The 17882-nt window shown below is 46.5% G+C and overlaps 1 protein-coding gene across 1 annotated transcript; it reads left to right on the top strand.

Moving 5' to 3' along the window:
* The first annotated feature begins 7991 nt into the window (after nt 1-7991).
* On the top strand, nt 7992-11659 carry LOC130706273 (uncharacterized protein CXorf49 homolog). The gene is made up of 5 exons (XM_057537660.1): nt 7992-9239; nt 9959-10115; nt 10645-10721; nt 10989-11034; nt 11619-11659. Exons 1-5 carry the CDS (start codon nt 7992-7994, stop codon nt 11657-11659), a joined length of 1569 nt encoding a protein of 522 aa, XP_057393643.1.
* The last annotated feature ends 6223 nt before the right edge of the window (nt 11660-17882 follow it).

The following is a 17882-nucleotide window of genomic DNA, read 5'->3' as shown; positions in this document are numbered from 1 at the left end:
GCTACTTTGTCTCAAAAACTTATATAACGGTTTTACCTCCAATGGGTGGAACAGTCCTCAGAGTTTTCTGAAGATTGTCTCCTATGTTATAGTCCTCAGGTTGGCTCAAATAAAAATTTCCATTTTTCTTAGATTGACTATTGATTAATTTTTTTGGACAACACAATGAAACCAAAAGATAACAAATCACAAACCTTAGGCAGACTGACCAAGAAAAAAAAAAGAGATTCCTAAGGAATCACTAAAATCAGGACTGAAAAAGGAGACATCACCATTGAGCCTATTGAATTTTAAAAATTATAAGAAAATAGTATGAAAAAATTTATACCAACAAATTAGACACATATATGCAATGAAAAAATTTGTAGAGAGACACAAACTTCAAAACAGACTCAATAATAGACAGTCAATTAAATTAATAATTAAAAATCTTCCCACAATGATGCTCCTGTCCAGATGGCATCACTGCTGAATGCTACCAAACATTTCAGATGGAAATAATAGCAACACTCCAGAAATTCTTCCAGAAAATAGAAGAGGAATGAACACTTTCAAAATAGCTCTAGTAGGCCAATATTACTGTAGTGTGAGCCTCTGACAGTTTTTTTTTTTAATTGTAATGCAAGTGCCTGACATTAAGCTTCTGATTGCTGAGGCACCACTTCAAAGACAGCTATATCAAAAAGAACAAATTGCCAGCTACACGACTAGGTAAAGAGCCAGGCCACCACACCCCTGAAGTTTCCTTTGTTTTAGAGATCTCTGATTGACTTAGATAACTGACCCTTTGGCTGCTTGTTTTTCCCTTCTTGTACTTTAATTCCCATTCTGTTTTAAATTCATCAATAAAGAGTGAATCTGAGAAAGCCTAGGCCCCTCACTCTTGACCCCGATAAAAACATAACCCCAGGTCCCAGCTCTCTTTCTCCACCCACAACCTTTCTGTGTGGTCCAAGGCATGCCATGTACCCTCCAGGACTTGTGAGTAATAAACTTCCTCCTTTCAAAGTTTCCTAAAGGTTATTGCTGAGGTGCATCTTGCAATTATAATAAGAACCACAAGGGCTAGTTCAACCACAACATTGGTTCTGAAAGGGGAAATATCTGTGGGGGCTCGCCTTGGAGTCCAGGTGAGTGCCTCCAGGTATTTCTAGCTGACAGTATCACTATCGATTGGCTGAGACCAGCACAATTACCCTGATGCCCAAAACACACAAAGACATCCAAAATAAAGAAAATTGCATACCAATCTTTCTCATGAATATAGATGAAATAACCCTCAAGAAAATATTAACAAACTGAATTCAGAAACATATAAAAAGGATTATATACCATAACCAAGTGGGATTTATTCTAGAAATACAAGGTTGGTTTAACATCTAAAAATCAATTTATGTAATACACTATTTTAAAAGAAGAAAGCACTGAAACATTATCATATTAACTGACACAGAAACAGCATGTGACAAAATTCGACCACCTTTCATGATAAAAACAATAACAAACTAGGAATAGAAAGAAATTTCTTCAGCATGATAAAGAATATCTATGAAAAACCTACAGCTAACATCATATTTAGTAGTGAAAGACTGCATACTTTTCCCCTAAAGTCAGCAACAAAGACATGCTCACTACTTTTATTCATTATTGCACTGGAAGTTTGAGCCAGTTCAAACAGGGAAGAAGAAGAACTAAAAGTCATCCAGATAGGAAATAAAAAAGGAAATTTTTTTTATTCTCAGATGACATGATTTCATATGCAGAAAATCCTAAGGAATCCACAAAAATGGTTCTAATGGTAGAACTAATAAGGAAGTTCAACAGATCACAGAATACAAGATTAATACATAAAACAAATTTTATTGCTATATACATGTAGCAAATAATCCAAAAATGAAATTAAGGAACACTTAATTCTAGTGACAATAGCATCAAAAAGAATAAAATGCTTAGGCATATATTTAACAAACCAAATGTAATACTTATGCACTGAGAAACACAAATTGATGTTTGTTGAGAGAAATTAAAGATGATCTAAATAAATGGAAAGGCATTGCATGTTCATGGTTGTAAGACTCAATATTTATATGGTAATTCAATCTCTATCGAAATTTCAGCAGGCTTTCTTTGTAAAAATTCACAGGCTGATCCAAAAATTCATATGGAAGTGAAAAACAAAACAAAACAAAACAAAACAGAATATCCAAAACTACTTTGAAAAAGAACAAACCTGGAAGACGTCCACTTTCTGATTTCAAAACTATAAACTATTACTATAATACTACTATAGTATACTATACTACTATAGTATTAGTAGTATTATAGTAATAGTTTACTATAATAGTAAACTATTTACTATAAAAATACAGATAATCAAGTTAGTGTAGTACTGACATAGAGATAGATCAATGGAACAGAATTGAGAGTTCAGAAATAACGAACTCTCCTTATATTTATGGTCAATGATTTTCAATTCAATGGGGAAAGGATAGTCTTTTCAACACGTGGTGCTGGTACAACTGGATATCATGCAAAAATACAAACTTAGAACCTTACTTCACAGCACACACAAAACTTAATGCAAAATGGATCAGAGACTTAAAAGTAAAACCTACAACTATAAATCTGTTAAAAGAAACCCTAGGAGAAAAATCTTTGTAAACATAAGTTAGGCAATGATTTCTTAGATATAACACCAAAAGCATGATCCATAAAAGAAAAACTTGATAAATTGGACTTCATCAAAATGTAAAACATTTATGCTTCAGAAGGCACTATTCAGAAAATGAAAAGACAAGGTACAGACTGGGAGAAAATATTTGAAAGTCACAGATCTAACAAAGAACTTGTATCCAGAATAAAGAATAAGAATAATAAATAAATAAGAAAATGACCCCATTAAAAAATTGGGTAAAAGATTTGTATAGACATTTCACCAAAGAAGGTATAGAAGTGGTTAATAAGCATATGAAAGGATGTTCAGAACCACTAGTCAGTAGGGAAATATAAATCAAAACCATAATGAGATGCCATGTTGCAAAAACAATAGGATGGCTATAATCCAAAATACAGATAATAACAAATATTTGGATTTGGAGAAATTTGAATCCTCATACACTTCTGGTGATAATGTAAAATAGTTGAATCTCTTTGGAAAATATTCTGGTATTTTCTTAAAAAGTTAAACATAGAGTTACCATATGAGCCAGAATGTCCATTCCTAGGGATCTACCTAAGAGAACTGAAAACATATGTTCACCAAAAAACTCATGAACTCAAAATGTATATGAATATTCGTAACAGCATTTAGTTTGGGAATATTATCCATAATATTCCCAAAGTAAACATAACCCAAATGCCCATAAACTGAAGAATGTATAAATAAAATGTGGTATAGCCATACCATGGAATATTATTTGGCAATAAAAATAACTGAAGTACTGATACATGCTACAACATGAGTGAACCTCAAAAACATTATATTAAGTGAAAGAAGCCAGACAAAACGTACTATATATTGTGTGATTCCATTTATACAAAATTTCCTAACTAGGCAAATCATAGAGACAGAAAGTAGTTTATTACTTGCCTATAGGGCTGGGGTGGGTTGGGGGGTAGGGGGTGATGGCTAAGGGATACAGGGCATCTTCTTGGGCTAACACAAATATCCTAAAATTGATTGTGATAGATGCACAACTGGGAATATATGAAAAGCCACTGAATAAGGCATTTTATTTTTTAATTTATTTTTATTGCAAAAACACATAATATGAAACCGACCTTATTAACAAATTTTTTAGTGTACAATGTTGTTAACTATATGAACATTGTTGTAATCAGATCTCCAGAATTCTTCATCTTGCATGACTGCAAATCTATACTCATTGAACAACAACTCCCCATTTCCCCCTCCCCCAAGCCCTTGGCAACCAGGATTCTACTTCCTGCTGCTAAGAGTTTGACTACTTTAGATACCGCATATAAGTGGAAACATGCAGTATTTGTCCTTTGTGAGTGGCTTACTTCACTTAGTATAATATCCTCAAAGTTCATCCATACTACAGCATATAGCAAGATTTCCTTCTTTTTAAAGGCTGAATAATATTCTGTTATATGTATACATTATATATACTACCTTTTATCCATTCACCTGTTGATAGATATTTAGGTTGTTTTCATCTCTTGGCTATTGTGAATAATGGTGCAATGAACATGGGAGTGCAATAATCTATGCAAGATCCTGATTTCAATTAGTTTGTAATGTAAATGTAAATATACGGAAGTGGGAATGCTGGATCATATGGGAGTTCCATTTTTATTTTTTTAGGAACTTCCATACTGTTTTCCATGGTGGGTGCACCATTTTACACTCCCACCAGCAATGCACAAGGGATTCATTTTCTTCACTTCCTTGCCAACACTTGCTATTTTAAGTTTCGTTTTGTTTTTTTTTTAATACTGGCCATCTTAACAGTTTTGAGGTGATAACTCATTGTGGTTTTGAATTGCATTTCTCTGATGACTAGTGATGTTGAGCATTTTTCATATACCTGTAGGCCATTTGTGTGTCTTCTTTGGAGAAATATCTAATCAATTCCTTTGCCCATTTTTAAATTGTGTTGTCTGTTTCTTTGTTTTTGAAAGCATAAGCCACAGACTGGGAAACAATATTTGCAAAGCACACATGGTAAAGAACTTGTATCCGAAAGAGATAAAGAACATTCGATATTCAGTAATAAGAAATCAAACAACCCAATAAATAATGAGCAAAAAAAAAAAAAAAATCGAACTGACATTGTCCTTACTGGATGGCCAGTAAGCTATTGAGAAGATGTTTGACCTCATTAGTCATTAGGGAAATAACTAAAGCCACAATGAAATACCACAACATAGCTATAAGCATGGCTGAAATAAAAACAAAATACAGACAATACCAAGTGCTAGAGAGACTGAGGAACAGCTAGAACTCCCCTGCATTGTTGGTGAGAATGCAAAAAATGGTACAGACGCTCTGGAAACAGTTAAAAATACACTAACGATTCAATCCAGCAAGTTAACTCCTAGATATTTACCCAAGAGAAATGAAAACTTACATTCGCAAAAAATCTGTATGCAAATGTTTATAGCAGTTTTCTTAGATGCTTGGGTGACTGCACACTGGCACTGGACACAGACATGTCTAGGACTACTGGCCACAGGTTCTGAGCTGACATTGATCCCGGAAGCCCAAAGTGTCATGATGGGGCCCTGTTAGAGTGGGGCTTATGAGGTTCTGGCAGTAAAAGGAGTTGGGGATAGATATCAGTTCACGGTGAGCTGACTGGGTCCCTGGACCAACATAGTGGTCATTTCTCCAGTCCCCAAGCTGATAATTCTAAGTGATACACTTGGCAGTTGGAGCAATGACCTGCACATCGGGTCACTGGTCTGTGGAGTAAGAGCTATCACCTTGGGAAGGCCAAGAGGAACCTCTGACACTGGCTCCCACCCCAGGCCAAGAGAGTAAGTCAAAACCAGTATTGGATCCTGGTGAGTGTAGGGGGGTAAAGCAGAGATTAGTGACATCATTGGAGACGTATGGGATGCAGGGGAAGAGCAGGTAGGAGAGCCACAGGGACGAAGAGAGTGGAGAAGGTGAGAAGAAGTTCTGGGAGTCTCTCTATGGGCGAGGGAGGAAGGGAGTGGAAATGGTGAGAGGGAAGACGGAGGCTTCCACTGGATCCACTGGTAATGTTTCATAGGATGCTGGTGGATGCAGGAGATTTTGCTATATCCTTCCTTATTCATTTTAACATATTTGAAATAGCACACCATGACTTAAAAAGTCACTGGGAGAAGTGGAAGAGGGCGGTATCCACAAACAGGCAGGCACCATCGGGGGCAGGCTCGAGGAGGAGGATTGCAGATTTACAGTGCACCCAATCTCCCCTGCTCTGTAACTTCTCCAGCATGGCCAGCTTCTCAGGTGCAGACCCAGAAAACTGGGCCTTTGAGTTCCACAGACAAGAGGGGTTCAGACATCCCAGGACTCTCCAGGAGGTCAGCCAGAGCAGGATGCAGGAGAGAGAGGTGACTGAAGGCAGAGGAGTATGAAAGGGAAAGAGCAGAAGGAAGGTATGAGAGGAATGGAGGGGTGTCAGAGTAGGAGTTGGGTGGCAGACAAGGGAAATTCTAACATCCATGGGCCATATAGAAACCAAGAGAGGGACCACTCCCCAGACATCAGTACTGCTCAGCTCAGGGAAGCTGAGAACTGACAGTTCCAAGAAAAATTGAGAGACACCTGGCTATCCACACCCACCCCCATCACAACTGGTAGGCCTTGGTTGTGCGTCCTTCAAAACTTTAAGACATACTTGTACATATACTTGAATGAATTCTCATATATTACATAGGATTGACTGGTGTGTGTGTGTGTGCCCACGCACGCAAGTGCTTTAATTTACAAATGTGAATCCAAAGCCATCGTTCTGCAACTTACAGTTTGAAGTCAGGCGGATGCTTTCGAAAGCTGTGAGGATGGCCTGATGCATTCCTTTGGACTGCCACGCTTTATGCTACTGGATGCTAAGCCACGTTGCATTCATCCATTTCCTTACTGATGGGAATTTGGAGTGTTCCCAGTTTTCCCCATCACCAACACCCTTGTGCCTGTGTTCTTGTACACTACAGGTACCAGCGTGTCTCCGGAAGAAGTACCAGGCAGCGGACTTGCTGGAACATAGAGGAAATAGCTTTTATTTTTCCTTCCAGTTTTAAGATCTTGGGCTCAAAGCAAGGACTCTGGAGTCAGATTGATTGGTTTCAATCCTGCCGCTGATCCCCACGAGCCGAATGACCTTGGGCCCGTGGCTGAACCTCTCAGTGCCTGTTTCCTCACCGGTAAGAGGCCAGTAATAGTTGGTACTATAGTTCTAGGCGTGTCACGCGGATGCATTACTATCTATGCCCAGCGCTTAGAAGAGTGCCAGGCACAGAGTCCGTGCTGGCACTAAGTTGCTTTCAATGGATTCTGCCAGATTACCTCCCAAATGGATCTCTTGCACCACCGCCACAGGGGTTTGCTCCTAACCTCTCCCACCCTCGGAATGGTTAAGCTCTTTGAAGGCTGTCAACCTAGTGTGTGAAACCCGATTCGTGGTTTTAGCTCACATCTCCAGGATCAGCGGTGGGGAGCATCTCTTGGGGTGTAACTGGCCACTGCGATTTCCTCTTCTTTGAATTTGCCTCAGAGCGGGGGAAGGGCTGATGGAGCGAGGCCAACCCCAGTCTGTCCGCCAACCCCAGTCTGTCCGCCAAACCCGCCTGCCAATAACGTTTGCTGAGCCACATTTGATGGAGCAGTTGAGACAGAGACCTTACAGAACGAAAATACGATCCCTTTGCTCTCTGGCCGACCCCTGATCGCTGACTGCGGGACTCCTGTGCCCATTCTCCTGTTGGGTCGTAAGGCTTGCGGTGGAAGGGAGGCTGGCAAATGCTTTCGGCGCCTGCTAGGCGTCCAGCGCCTCCATCTTGACGTTTCATCCTCACCACCCGTGGAGCCCAGCGCCCTCACTCCCCGACCCCCTGTGTAGATGGGAGACGGAGGCTCAGAGCTGTGACTCTAACCGGAAAGGGGAGGCGGGACAGGAGGAGGCGGGCCGAGAGGCTTGACAGAGGGAGGCACTCCCACCATCCCCTTCGCCAGCCCACTGCCCGGACCGCCCACAGGCTTGGGGGCAAACCAGAGGCCCTCGACCCCATTGGTTAGGCCTCGAGGCGGCAGGCGAACAAGGCGCCCGCTGGTTGGCGGGGCCCGGACCAATGAGGAGGCCGCGGCGCGGGCGTGGGAGGCGCGCTGGAAGCCGCGCGTCGTCTCCTTTGAGGCGAGCTCGTGCGGCGCGTGAGGTGGCTGCCGCTGCCTTCTGAGCGCCGCCCGCCTCACCCGCCGTGACCGCGACTCGGGCCATCGACCGTCGCCCCGGTTCCGGCGCCGCCAGGGTCGCGACATGAGCTCCCCCGATGAGGTGTCTGTGTGGGGAACGGGTTTCGGCCCAGAGGGCGGGGAGCGGGCCGGCGTCGGCCCGGCCGGCCCCGCAGTCCCATGGGGACCCGACCCAGGCCCCGAGCCCGGGGAGCCGCGGAGCGGCGAGGGCGGGGGCGGCTTCCCGGACCCCGAGGGCTTCCAGTTGGAGCGGGAGATGCTGGAAGCGGAAGGGCCGGTGCCGTGGGGCCCCGAAGGCCGACCTGGCTCCCCGGCTGACGACAAGAGGGACCTCCTGGACCTGGACGAGGAGTCTGCGGCGGCCATCTTGCTGCAGCTGGCCGAGTGGGACGTGCTGGGCGTCCGCAGACACCCGTCCCTGGAGAGCTGCGCCGCCTTCGAAGTGTCCGCCGCGTGGGCCGGCCTCGAGGCGGGCCCCGGCGGTCGAGGAGCGCCCGACCAGAGCTGTGGGGAAGCGCCGCCAGCTCCGGCCCGCCCTCTCCACCTCGGTGGGCCCGAAGCGGGCCGGGCCTGGGGGAACCCTGAGAGAGGCCCTAAGCGTAGGTTGAACGTGGCTGCGGATCGCCAGCGGCTCCCCGAGGAAGGCCTGGCCTGGCTGCTGTCCAACCCCGAGTCCTCAGATGAGTTCAGTGAGACACAGCTGATGACGGTGAGCACTTACCCCAGAGGAGGAGGCCAGGCCGAGCCCAGCAGACCCGAGGATCCCGGGGACACTCCCAGACACTCGAATTTCCAAGTCAGGGAGAATTTCCTTCACGTGCCAGGCTCTTCCCTGTCCTCGGCTCCGCGAGGACTCACTTCGGTTGTGGAAACGGAGGACGTGGGAGAGCAGGGCATCTCTTCCCCTAAGAAAATGTGGAGCGTGCTCTGGGGGAAGGGGGGCAGCAGGTCCAGCTACCCGGGAGCTGCTGCTGCTGCTGCTGCAGGTGGCCTGCCGTGGGTCACTCCTAGGAAGGAGGGGGCCCAGGAGAAGAAATCCCTCAGGGGAGCCTCCAAACTTGCCCCGGGGACAACCTTCCCTTCCGGGGGAGAGCGAATCTCGGCAACTGCCCTGGAACCGGCCACCTTGCCCCCAATCTCTGGTATTCCGCTGCTTGGGAGATCCAAGAGGTATACCTTGGTCCCTTTGGGAACCGAACAGTCCAAGCACACCGGCGCTGGGAAGAAATCCGTGGCCAGGCGGGCAAGGGAGTCTGAGGCGGTGGCGGGAGAAGATAAGGACCCAAATAGAGACCCAGCCGCAAAGGGCCAAGTGAGTAGGCCATGCTCCTCCTCTCTCCCCACTCTTCCCCCACCCCCGCTCCAACCGCCCCCAGGACACACGTCTTCACCCATGCTGCCTCTGTCCATCCCTCAGGGGTCGTCATTGGGTGCCCCTCGGTCACTGGGTCATTAGGATGCCAGATCGGGCTCCTTTTACTAGGGACAAACATTAAGGTAGCACTTCGGGTGTGCTGGGCCCGGTTCTCCACCCTTGGCCTGTTTCCAGCCTCCTCTGCGAGACTGGGGCTGGGATGGAAGGGAGGGCTGGTAGCTGAATTGGGTCGGGGGATCCCTTAAAAGCTTCCCCAAAAAGCCTCAGTATTTAGACTCACCAGCTTCCTGATTCCTACTTCCTAGCTGTTCCCCAGACCTTCCTTGCAGGGGACCTGGGCTTTCTCAGTGCCCCACTGTTGTCCCTAGATCAGCTCTGCCTGCTGGCCTGGGGCTGACTGAGGGAGGAAGTGCTAATGAGATCAGCCTTTCAATTCCCTTCCCAATTCCCTGCCTCACCCCGGCCCCTAATCACATAACTCTCTCTCTCTCTCTCTCTCTCTCTCTCTCTCTCACTTTCTCTCTCTCTCTCTCTCTCTCTGTCACACACACACACACACACATACACACACACGTACACACATACACACACACACACACACACACACACAGAGACACACATCCTTAGTCCAAATCGGTGAGAAATTCTTGTTTCAGCTGCCAGCTTACAGGCCAGGAACATCTTTTCCACGCATGCATCGTGGAAAAGCCAGCAGTGGTGACCTCAACACCAGAGGCCCCCAAGATCCAGGCAACTCAGAGCCCTTGGCCCTGAACCCAGGAGAAGTCATGCCCAGGGGGCCTGTCCCCTCAGGTGAGTGTCGTGGGTTTGATATGAGGGGAGGGGAGAGGGGTGGAGGACAGAAACCTCTGGCTCTGTCTCTGCTGGGGGCACAGCCTTGCTCCCAGGCAGCTTCTCCCACAGGAGACGGGGTGCTGGCAGGGCTGGCCTTGAGCCACATCATCCTCTGTGTGGGGTTTGTGCGGCCGGGGTGATGGGTGGCAGTGCCCCAAACAGCTCCTCCGGGTGTAGACTTGCAGGGGAACAGCCTTTTCTGTTAAGTCCTGTTCGCCCACATTGCTCTCCCACGTGCTGGCTGTGGCTGCAGCTCTGGGAGGGTCGAATCCAGAGCCACAGTCTTTGGGGCCCGCGGTGGCGAAATGGCTGCCCCCGGGGAACAGGGGAGGCAGGCCCAGAGAGAAGGTTCGGGCTGCTGGGCAGAGCAGGGGCGGGTTGTTGCCAGCGGAGGGTGGTGCTGCCTCACCTCACGTTAGACCCCGCTTGGCCCTTTCCACCTCACTGGGAGCCTGGGAAGCTGGATTGTGTGTCCTTTCCCTCTCAGGTGACCGGGAGCCACTTGACCATCCCCCAAGACCGGAAAGGCAGCAGCAGCCACTGGGAACGCAGGGCTGTCCTTGGGTAATGCTTCCTCTGGCTCCTGGAAATGCAGGCCCAAACTCGAGGGCGGGATCTGGGTCCAAGTTCAACTGACATGTGTGGGGCCCCCCCTCCCCTGCCCCCATCGCGTACCCCACGGAGGGAGCCCACCTCCTTTCCACTGAGGAGCCCTTGCCAGTCTAGCCACCCGGCTTTGGGATGGAGGGCCCTGGAGAGAGGAGAAGGTGGAGGAGAGAGGAGGCCAGAGTATACTAATCATTTCTCTTCCTCCTGTGTCTGCTGGCCTAGTGTCTCGTGCTACAGAGAGAAATAGACGACCTTAAGGAGCAACTTGGTATGAGGAACCAGGGACGGAGAGCGGTGTCTTAGTGCAGAACCCAGGTGGGCACCTGGGGTGGGGGTGGGCTGCAGGTGCAGTCGGCCTCGCAGGGACCAACATCCCTGTGGGGAGGAGAACCTAGCAGGCCTGGCCCTGGAGCCGGCTGTGCATGTACAGCTGGGCGTGTGTACAAGTAGCAAAGTACTGTCTGGACTGCATGCACACTTTGCCAGCCAGACCAGTCCTAGGGAATCTCCTTCTGATAGGACTTTTAGAGATGCCTCGTTGATTTTTTCCTTGAACTGCTGCTTGGTGTGGCTTCTAAGGTTCTTGTTGGATTGTTTGTTTGTTTGTGTGACGAGTTCTGACTGGTTGTGGCACGGCCCACAGCATGAGAGCCGCTGGCACATTTTGTTTCCCTTTAGGAACCGGTTCCACATTCAATTTGGGTGGTGGGGAGTGATCAGGCCCAGAGCTCTTTGCATCGGGTCTGGAGGGGGTTTCAGGTTGCAGGGCTAGGCGGTTCCTCACGGGGATAGGGGGACGGGCTTCTATATCCCTCTGTCTGGAGCGCCTGCTAATGCCTGTCCCTGTTGCAGCCGCCATGCAGTACCTGGCTGACAAGTTCCAGACCCTTTGAAGTGAGTGTTACACACACCGTACCCCTTCCCACAGTCCTGGCTGTTGAGCAGGGCTGGGGGCTGGCCCTGGCTTGAGGCTCTTCCCTGACTCCGCTGTTTCACAGGTTGAGCCCAGCGTCTTCCTGCAAGAGGAGCAGCTGGTACCTTTGGGGCCCGGGAGCTGTGGCCAAGCTCGTTCCCTCCTGTTCTGCCTCAGCTCGGGCTTCCTCTCCCCCTTGTTTTGCCCCCGCCCCGCCCCAGTTTCACAGCAGTTTCCAATTAAAGTACCTCTCATGTTCTGTGTTCTGCCTTCTCTCTGGAGGGGTAGGGGTAGGGGGCCGGGGCGGGGCGCTGCTCCACGTCAGAGCCTTTTCCAGAACAGTATCTCCGGCATCCTGTGGTGGGGACTCTGGGCCAGCCTCTGCTACCATCCCTGCAGTCAAGCCAGCGGAGTGTCCCAGGTCTGGGTCCTGTGTGGGCTCTGCCAGGCCACATTGGCACGTCCTCCCTTTCCCCCGAAGGCCCTCTTCTAGTTCTCTCCAAACCCCCCTCCTCCTTTGGGGTCTGGCGGTTCCCATTCATCTCTGCCATTCCCCCTCCCCATCAGCAGGAACTCATGACCCCCTTCCAGAGCTCCGATCTGGAAGCTTTCACATCCTCCCTGCCCTAGCCAGCTGACCACCCTCCTCCAGCCTGGTCGTCTCTATACCCTTGAGTGGAAATTGGCCCGTCAGGTTCTATGGCAAGTGTGGTTAGTAGGTCTGTGTTCTTGCATGGTCCCCGTCAAATACTCTTCCACCCGCCCCATGACACAGATTTTCCTGGAAATGATATTTCCGTGTCCCCGCTCAATCTCCCAGACTGCCTCTTTAGGACACACGAGATTGAGTCTGAACTCCATGTTCGATTTCCCCCTCACTGGAGGTTGGGGAGCACTTCCTTCCCTCAGCCGGGACCCAGGGCTGTACCAGCCTGAGACTCAGAGGGACAGATTTGTGTTTGAGTGAGGCGAGGGTGGTTCTGCCTGACACCCTTCCCGAAAGACCGGTGTTTTACTACACAAAAGGGGGTATGACGGTAGATAGGACATTCCAGGTTGGTGACTGTGTGTCCCTGTGTGTGAATAAAAGTAATCAGGGATAATCTCCCTTGAGGGAGGAAGATGTGATTCAGGGAGTAAAGGGAGTAGAGGCTGGTCCAGGTTCTGTAAGGCATTGAATGAGCAAAAGCAAGGGTCGGATCTGTTTTGTTCAAGGGTTGTTGTTAAATTCCCAAAACATAGGAGGGGGATGATGCAGAAGTCACCAAACCCCACGACAGGGTGTCGGGATGCTCAAAATGTTGGATTCGCTGGAGGAGGCTCTCGATCCTACTCTGTGATCCTATGATGTCTGACAACTACTGTGGGTGTGGATGGAATGAGATTGGGAAGGGTGGCTCCTCAGAGTAGCTCATCTTAGAATCAGGGGACCCATATATGAGACCACCCAACATGAGCTACCTGGGACAGGGGCAGGATGGGCGCAGTGAGGATGGGAAGTAAGGAGTGACTGCACCTGGACAATGGGCAGCACTTGGGTCCACCCTTCCCCCATATTCTCACCCTGACTCGCTTCCAGAGTTCATGGCATGAGCTCAGGTGGACAGACCACATGTGGGATGGGACAGTCACAGACCTCAGGGTCAGCAAAGAACGTTCGTGGGACTGAATCCTTCCACTCAAACCCCTCCCTGGAGAAGGTGGGCTTGACTGCTTAGTTTACAGCTTTGACCCTGAACCTGATCCACTGGTTATTGCTTGGCGGTGTAGCACATCTCGCTGCTGTCTGCGTAACTAAGTTTGGCAGAGACCTTCCAGCTGAGGTTTCTGCTCACCGAGACGTGCAGGCAACTTGTGCCCGGGGAGAAGTCCAGCACCAGCACCAGCACCGCCTGTCGGCAGAGGGGGTCCCGGGGCTGTGGTCACCAGTGTGAGGAAATAGAGAAGCTTGTTGAAAGGGAGGTGACATGGGAGGGCGTGACCTCAACCCTTGGTGATGCATTTTCCCTGCCTCCCTTCCCTCCACTGAGCACACCATCTCCCTGTTCCGTGTTCTGACCAACTACCACAGAAAAATGTGGCTGGAAACATGTATATCACAGGCTGTGGCTTGGCCCTGAGCTTTCCAGTTCCAGAGGGAAATAGTGGCAGGTCATACATCTGGCCCCCGTGTGTAGGAGGAGGTCAGAACCCCACCCTCATTCAGTTCACCCCATTTGCCTTTCCCCTCAAGCCCCTTCTCCAGCCTGGGAGACAGTGGCGGCTGGCCTGGAGAGCCCTAGACCCCATCCTGCCTGCTTCTGCTCCCTGCCCAATTACTGGGAGGATGCCCCCTCCCCACCCCACCCGCTCCGCACCAGCACCAGCCCAACCACAGGCCAACTGCTCTCTCTGACTCTTGGGGGGAACTGATACAAACAAAGAAGGCAGGTGTAGGTGAGCTCTGGAGAGGGAGCTGGGTGTGGTGGGCAGAGTAATCATGCCCAAAGATGTCCAAATCCTAATCCCTGCTCTGGGACTCCAGAGTCCTTGCTTTGAGCCCAAGATCTTAAAACTGGAAGGAAAAATAAAAGCTATTTCCTCTATGTTCCGGCAAGTCCGCTGCCTGGTACTTCTTCCGGAGACACGCTGGTACCTGTAGCGTACAAGAACACAGGCACAAGGGTGTTGGTGATGGGAAAAACTGGGAACACTCCAAATTCCCATCAGTAAGGAAATGGATGAATGCAACGTGGCTTAGCATCCAGTAGCATAAAGCGTGGCAGTCCAAAGGAATGCATCAGGCCATTCTCACAGCTTTCGAAAGCATCCGCCTGACTTCAAGCTGCAAGTTGCAGAACGATGGCATCAGATCCACATTAGTCAATGTTTTTAAATCCCAAATTAATCCTACCTAATGTTTGATAACCTTTGGGTGTATGTTTCAAGGTCTGAAAGACGGTTTTCACTAGATGTTAAAATGGTGGGATAGCTCCTAACAGGACCCAATAGGTTTATGGAACAAATTTATGGCCTTGGATCTCCCCAGATTGGTTAGGATGGTGTACAATTGGTTTCCTTTAGGCTCAATGTCACCTACAGGTAGCCTTGAAAAGAGCTGCTGTCATTCTGCTTTCAATGTTGGCATGTTGGGTTCAATCAGTTTTCCAATGGTATGATTATTTGGCTGCAATATTTATTCCTTCACTTGGAATAGAAGATATCATTACTCATATAGAGGCTTTAACAAAATTCACCCAGCAATCCTTAAATGATAGTAACCAAGCCATTTGTTTGCTCAGTTCAGAAATTTCCATGATGAGAAAAGCAGTCCTACAGAATTGCATGGCCCTCAATATTCTAACACCTCTCAAGGGGGAGTTTATGCTATAATACATAGTGCATGTTGTGTTTTCATACCTGATGAGTCTTGTAATGCAACCCCCCCTTATGGTGCGTCTGAAAAATCAGATTTCCACTCTGAATGATCCTCTTCCCAGTTTAAGGGAAATGCTAGGAAAATGGTTTGGTTCAAGAGGATATTGGCTTAAATCTTTACTAATGATATTGTTCCTCCTATTGCCAACTTTGATTACAGTTTGTGTAACTTATAAAGTTTTAGTTTCTTGTTTTTTGCACTGTGTATCACCTGCTCCTACTAAGATAATGATATCTAAACAACTGGGAACTATTGATCACATCTATAGTTCTCTATAAAATAATGGACATGCACAATGCACATGCAAGGTAAAATTGGTGCAAGTCCTATTGGACAACTTGGAATTGACCGTTATTCCTTGCCAGACATCTTACTAGTACCACCCCCTAAAAGGAAAGAAAGAACCGGGCTATTAGGACCCAGCATCAAGGGACATGATGGACCCAAGGCAGGTAAAGAATCACCCTAACATTTAGGGACCAAATACTTGATCACCTAATGCTTTCTATTGAAAGATTAATGATCAAAAGTGGAATTAATGAAATAAAATTATTTTCAGGCAGGACAAGAAAAATTTTAAACATAAAATTCTCTCTGCCCATTTGAGCCACTACCCCCTCCCCTTTAGTGTGATTTGTGCATCACATTATACATTAACTAGATCCCCTTAAAAGATACAGGAATGCCCACACGCCAAAAAAAAAAGGAAAAAAAAAAAAAGAAAGAAAGAAAGAAAAGAAATTTCCTCCTGGAACCAGCAAGGTAACTCCTTAAGAGTAACTTTCCTTTCTCAATCCTGTAATGGGTCATTAATACCCACTACTCGCCTTGTTGGACTATGTAAACTATTAATATGCTACTTTGTCTCAAAAACTTATATAACGGTTTTACCTCCAATGGGTGGAACAGTCCTCAGAGTTTTCTGAAGATTGTCTCCTATGTTATAGTCCTCAGGTTGGCTCAAATAAAAATTTCCATTTTTCTTAGATTGACTATTGATTAATTTTTTTGGACAACACAATGAAACCAAAAGATAACAAATCACAAACCTTAGGCAGACTGACCAAGAAAAAAAAAAGAGATTCCTAAGGAATCACTAAAATCAGGACTGAAAAAGGAGACATCACCATTGAGCCTATTGAATTTTAAAAATTATAAGAAAATAGTATGAAAAAATTTATACCAACAAATTAGACACATATATGCAATGAAAAAATTTGTAGAGAGACACAAACTTCAAAACAGACTCAATAATAGACAGTCAATTAAATTAATAATTAAAAATCTTCCCACAATGATGCTCCTGTCCAGATGGCATCACTGCTGAATGCTACCAAACATTTCAGATGGAAATAATAGCAACACTCCAGAAATTCTTCCAGAAAATAGAAGAGGAATGAACACTTTCAAAATAGCTCTAGTAGGCCAATATTACTGTAGTGTGAGCCTCTGACAGTTTTTTTTTTTAATTGTAATGCAAGTGCCTGACATTAAGCTTCTGATTGCTGAGGCACCACTTCAAAGACAGCTATATCAAAAAGAACAAATTGCCAGCTACACGACTAGGTAAAGAGCCAGGCCACCACACCCCTGAAGTTTCCTTTGTTTTAGAGATCTCTGATTGACTTAGATAACTGACCCTTTGGCTGCTTGTTTTTCCCTTCTTGTACTTTAATTCCCATTCTGTTTTAAATTCATCAATAAAGAGTGAATCTGAGAAAGCCTAGGCCCCTCACTCTTGACCCCGATAAAAACATAACCCCAGGTCCCAGCTCTCTTTCTCCACCCACAACCTTTCTGTGTGGTCCAAGGCATGCCATGTACCCTCCAGGACTTGTGAGTAATAAACTTCCTCCTTTCAAAGTTTCCTAAAGGTTATTGCTGAGGTGCATCTTGCAATTATAATAAGAACCACAAGGGCTAGTTCAACCACAACATTGGTTCTGAAAGGGGAAATATCTGTGGGGGCTCGCCTTGGAGTCCAGGTGAGTGCCTCCAGGTATTTCTAGCTGACAGTATCACTATCGATTGGCTGAGACCAGCACAATTACCCTGATGCCCAAAACACACAAAGACATCCAAAATAAAGAAAATTGCATACCAATCTTTCTCATGAATATAGATGAAATAACCCTCAAGAAAATATTAACAAACTGAATTCAGAAACATATAAAAAGGATTATATACCATAACCAAGTGGGATTTATTCTAGAAATACAAGGTTGGTTTAACATCTAAAAATCAATTTATGTAATACACTATTTTAAAAGAAGAAAGCACTGAAACATTATCATATTAACTGACACAGAAACAGCATGTGACAAAATTCGACCACCTTTCATGATAAAAACAATAACAAACTAGGAATAGAAAGAAATTTCTTCAGCATGATAAAGAATATCTATGAAAAACCTACAGCTAACATCATATTTAGTAGTGAAAGACTGCATACTTTTCCCCTAAAGTCAGCAACAAAGACATGCTCACTACTTTTATTCATTATTGCACTGGAAGTTTGAGCCAGTTCAAACAGGGAAGAAGAAGAACTAAAAGTCATCCAGATAGGAAATAAAAAAGGAAATTTTTTTTATTCTCAGATGACATGATTTCATATGCAGAAAATCCTAAGGAATCCACAAAAATGGTTCTAATGGTAGAACTAATAAGGAAGTTCAACAGATCACAGAATACAAGATTAATACATAAAACAAATTTTATTGCTATATACATGTAGCAAATAATCCAAAAATGAAATTAAGGAACACTTAATTCTAGTGACAATAGC

The sequence above is a fragment of the Balaenoptera acutorostrata genome, chromosome X (assembly GCF_949987535.1).
Source record: "Balaenoptera acutorostrata chromosome X, mBalAcu1.1, whole genome shotgun sequence".
In the NCBI taxonomy this organism is placed as follows: domain Eukaryota; kingdom Metazoa; phylum Chordata; class Mammalia; order Artiodactyla; family Balaenopteridae; genus Balaenoptera; species Balaenoptera acutorostrata.
Note: the sequence above shows the minus strand (reverse complement) of the source record. Positions and strands in the feature narration are given on the sequence as shown.

What these genes read in the sequence shown, in the direction of transcription:
- LOC130706273 (XM_057537660.1), top strand. Translation starts at nt 7,992, where the DNA reads ATGAGCTCCCCCGATGAGGTGTCTGTGTGGGGAACGGGTTTCGGCCCA. An exon ending in CAGGGGGCCTGTCCCCTCAG is followed by an intron (nt 10,116 to 10,644) that starts GTGAGTGTCGTG and finishes TTTCCCTCTCAG; the next exon opens with GTGACCGGGAGCCACTTGAC. An exon ending in GAACGCAGGGCTGTCCTTGG is followed by an intron (nt 10,722 to 10,988) that starts GTAATGCTTCCT and finishes CTGCTGGCCTAG; the next exon opens with TGTCTCGTGCTACAGAGAGA.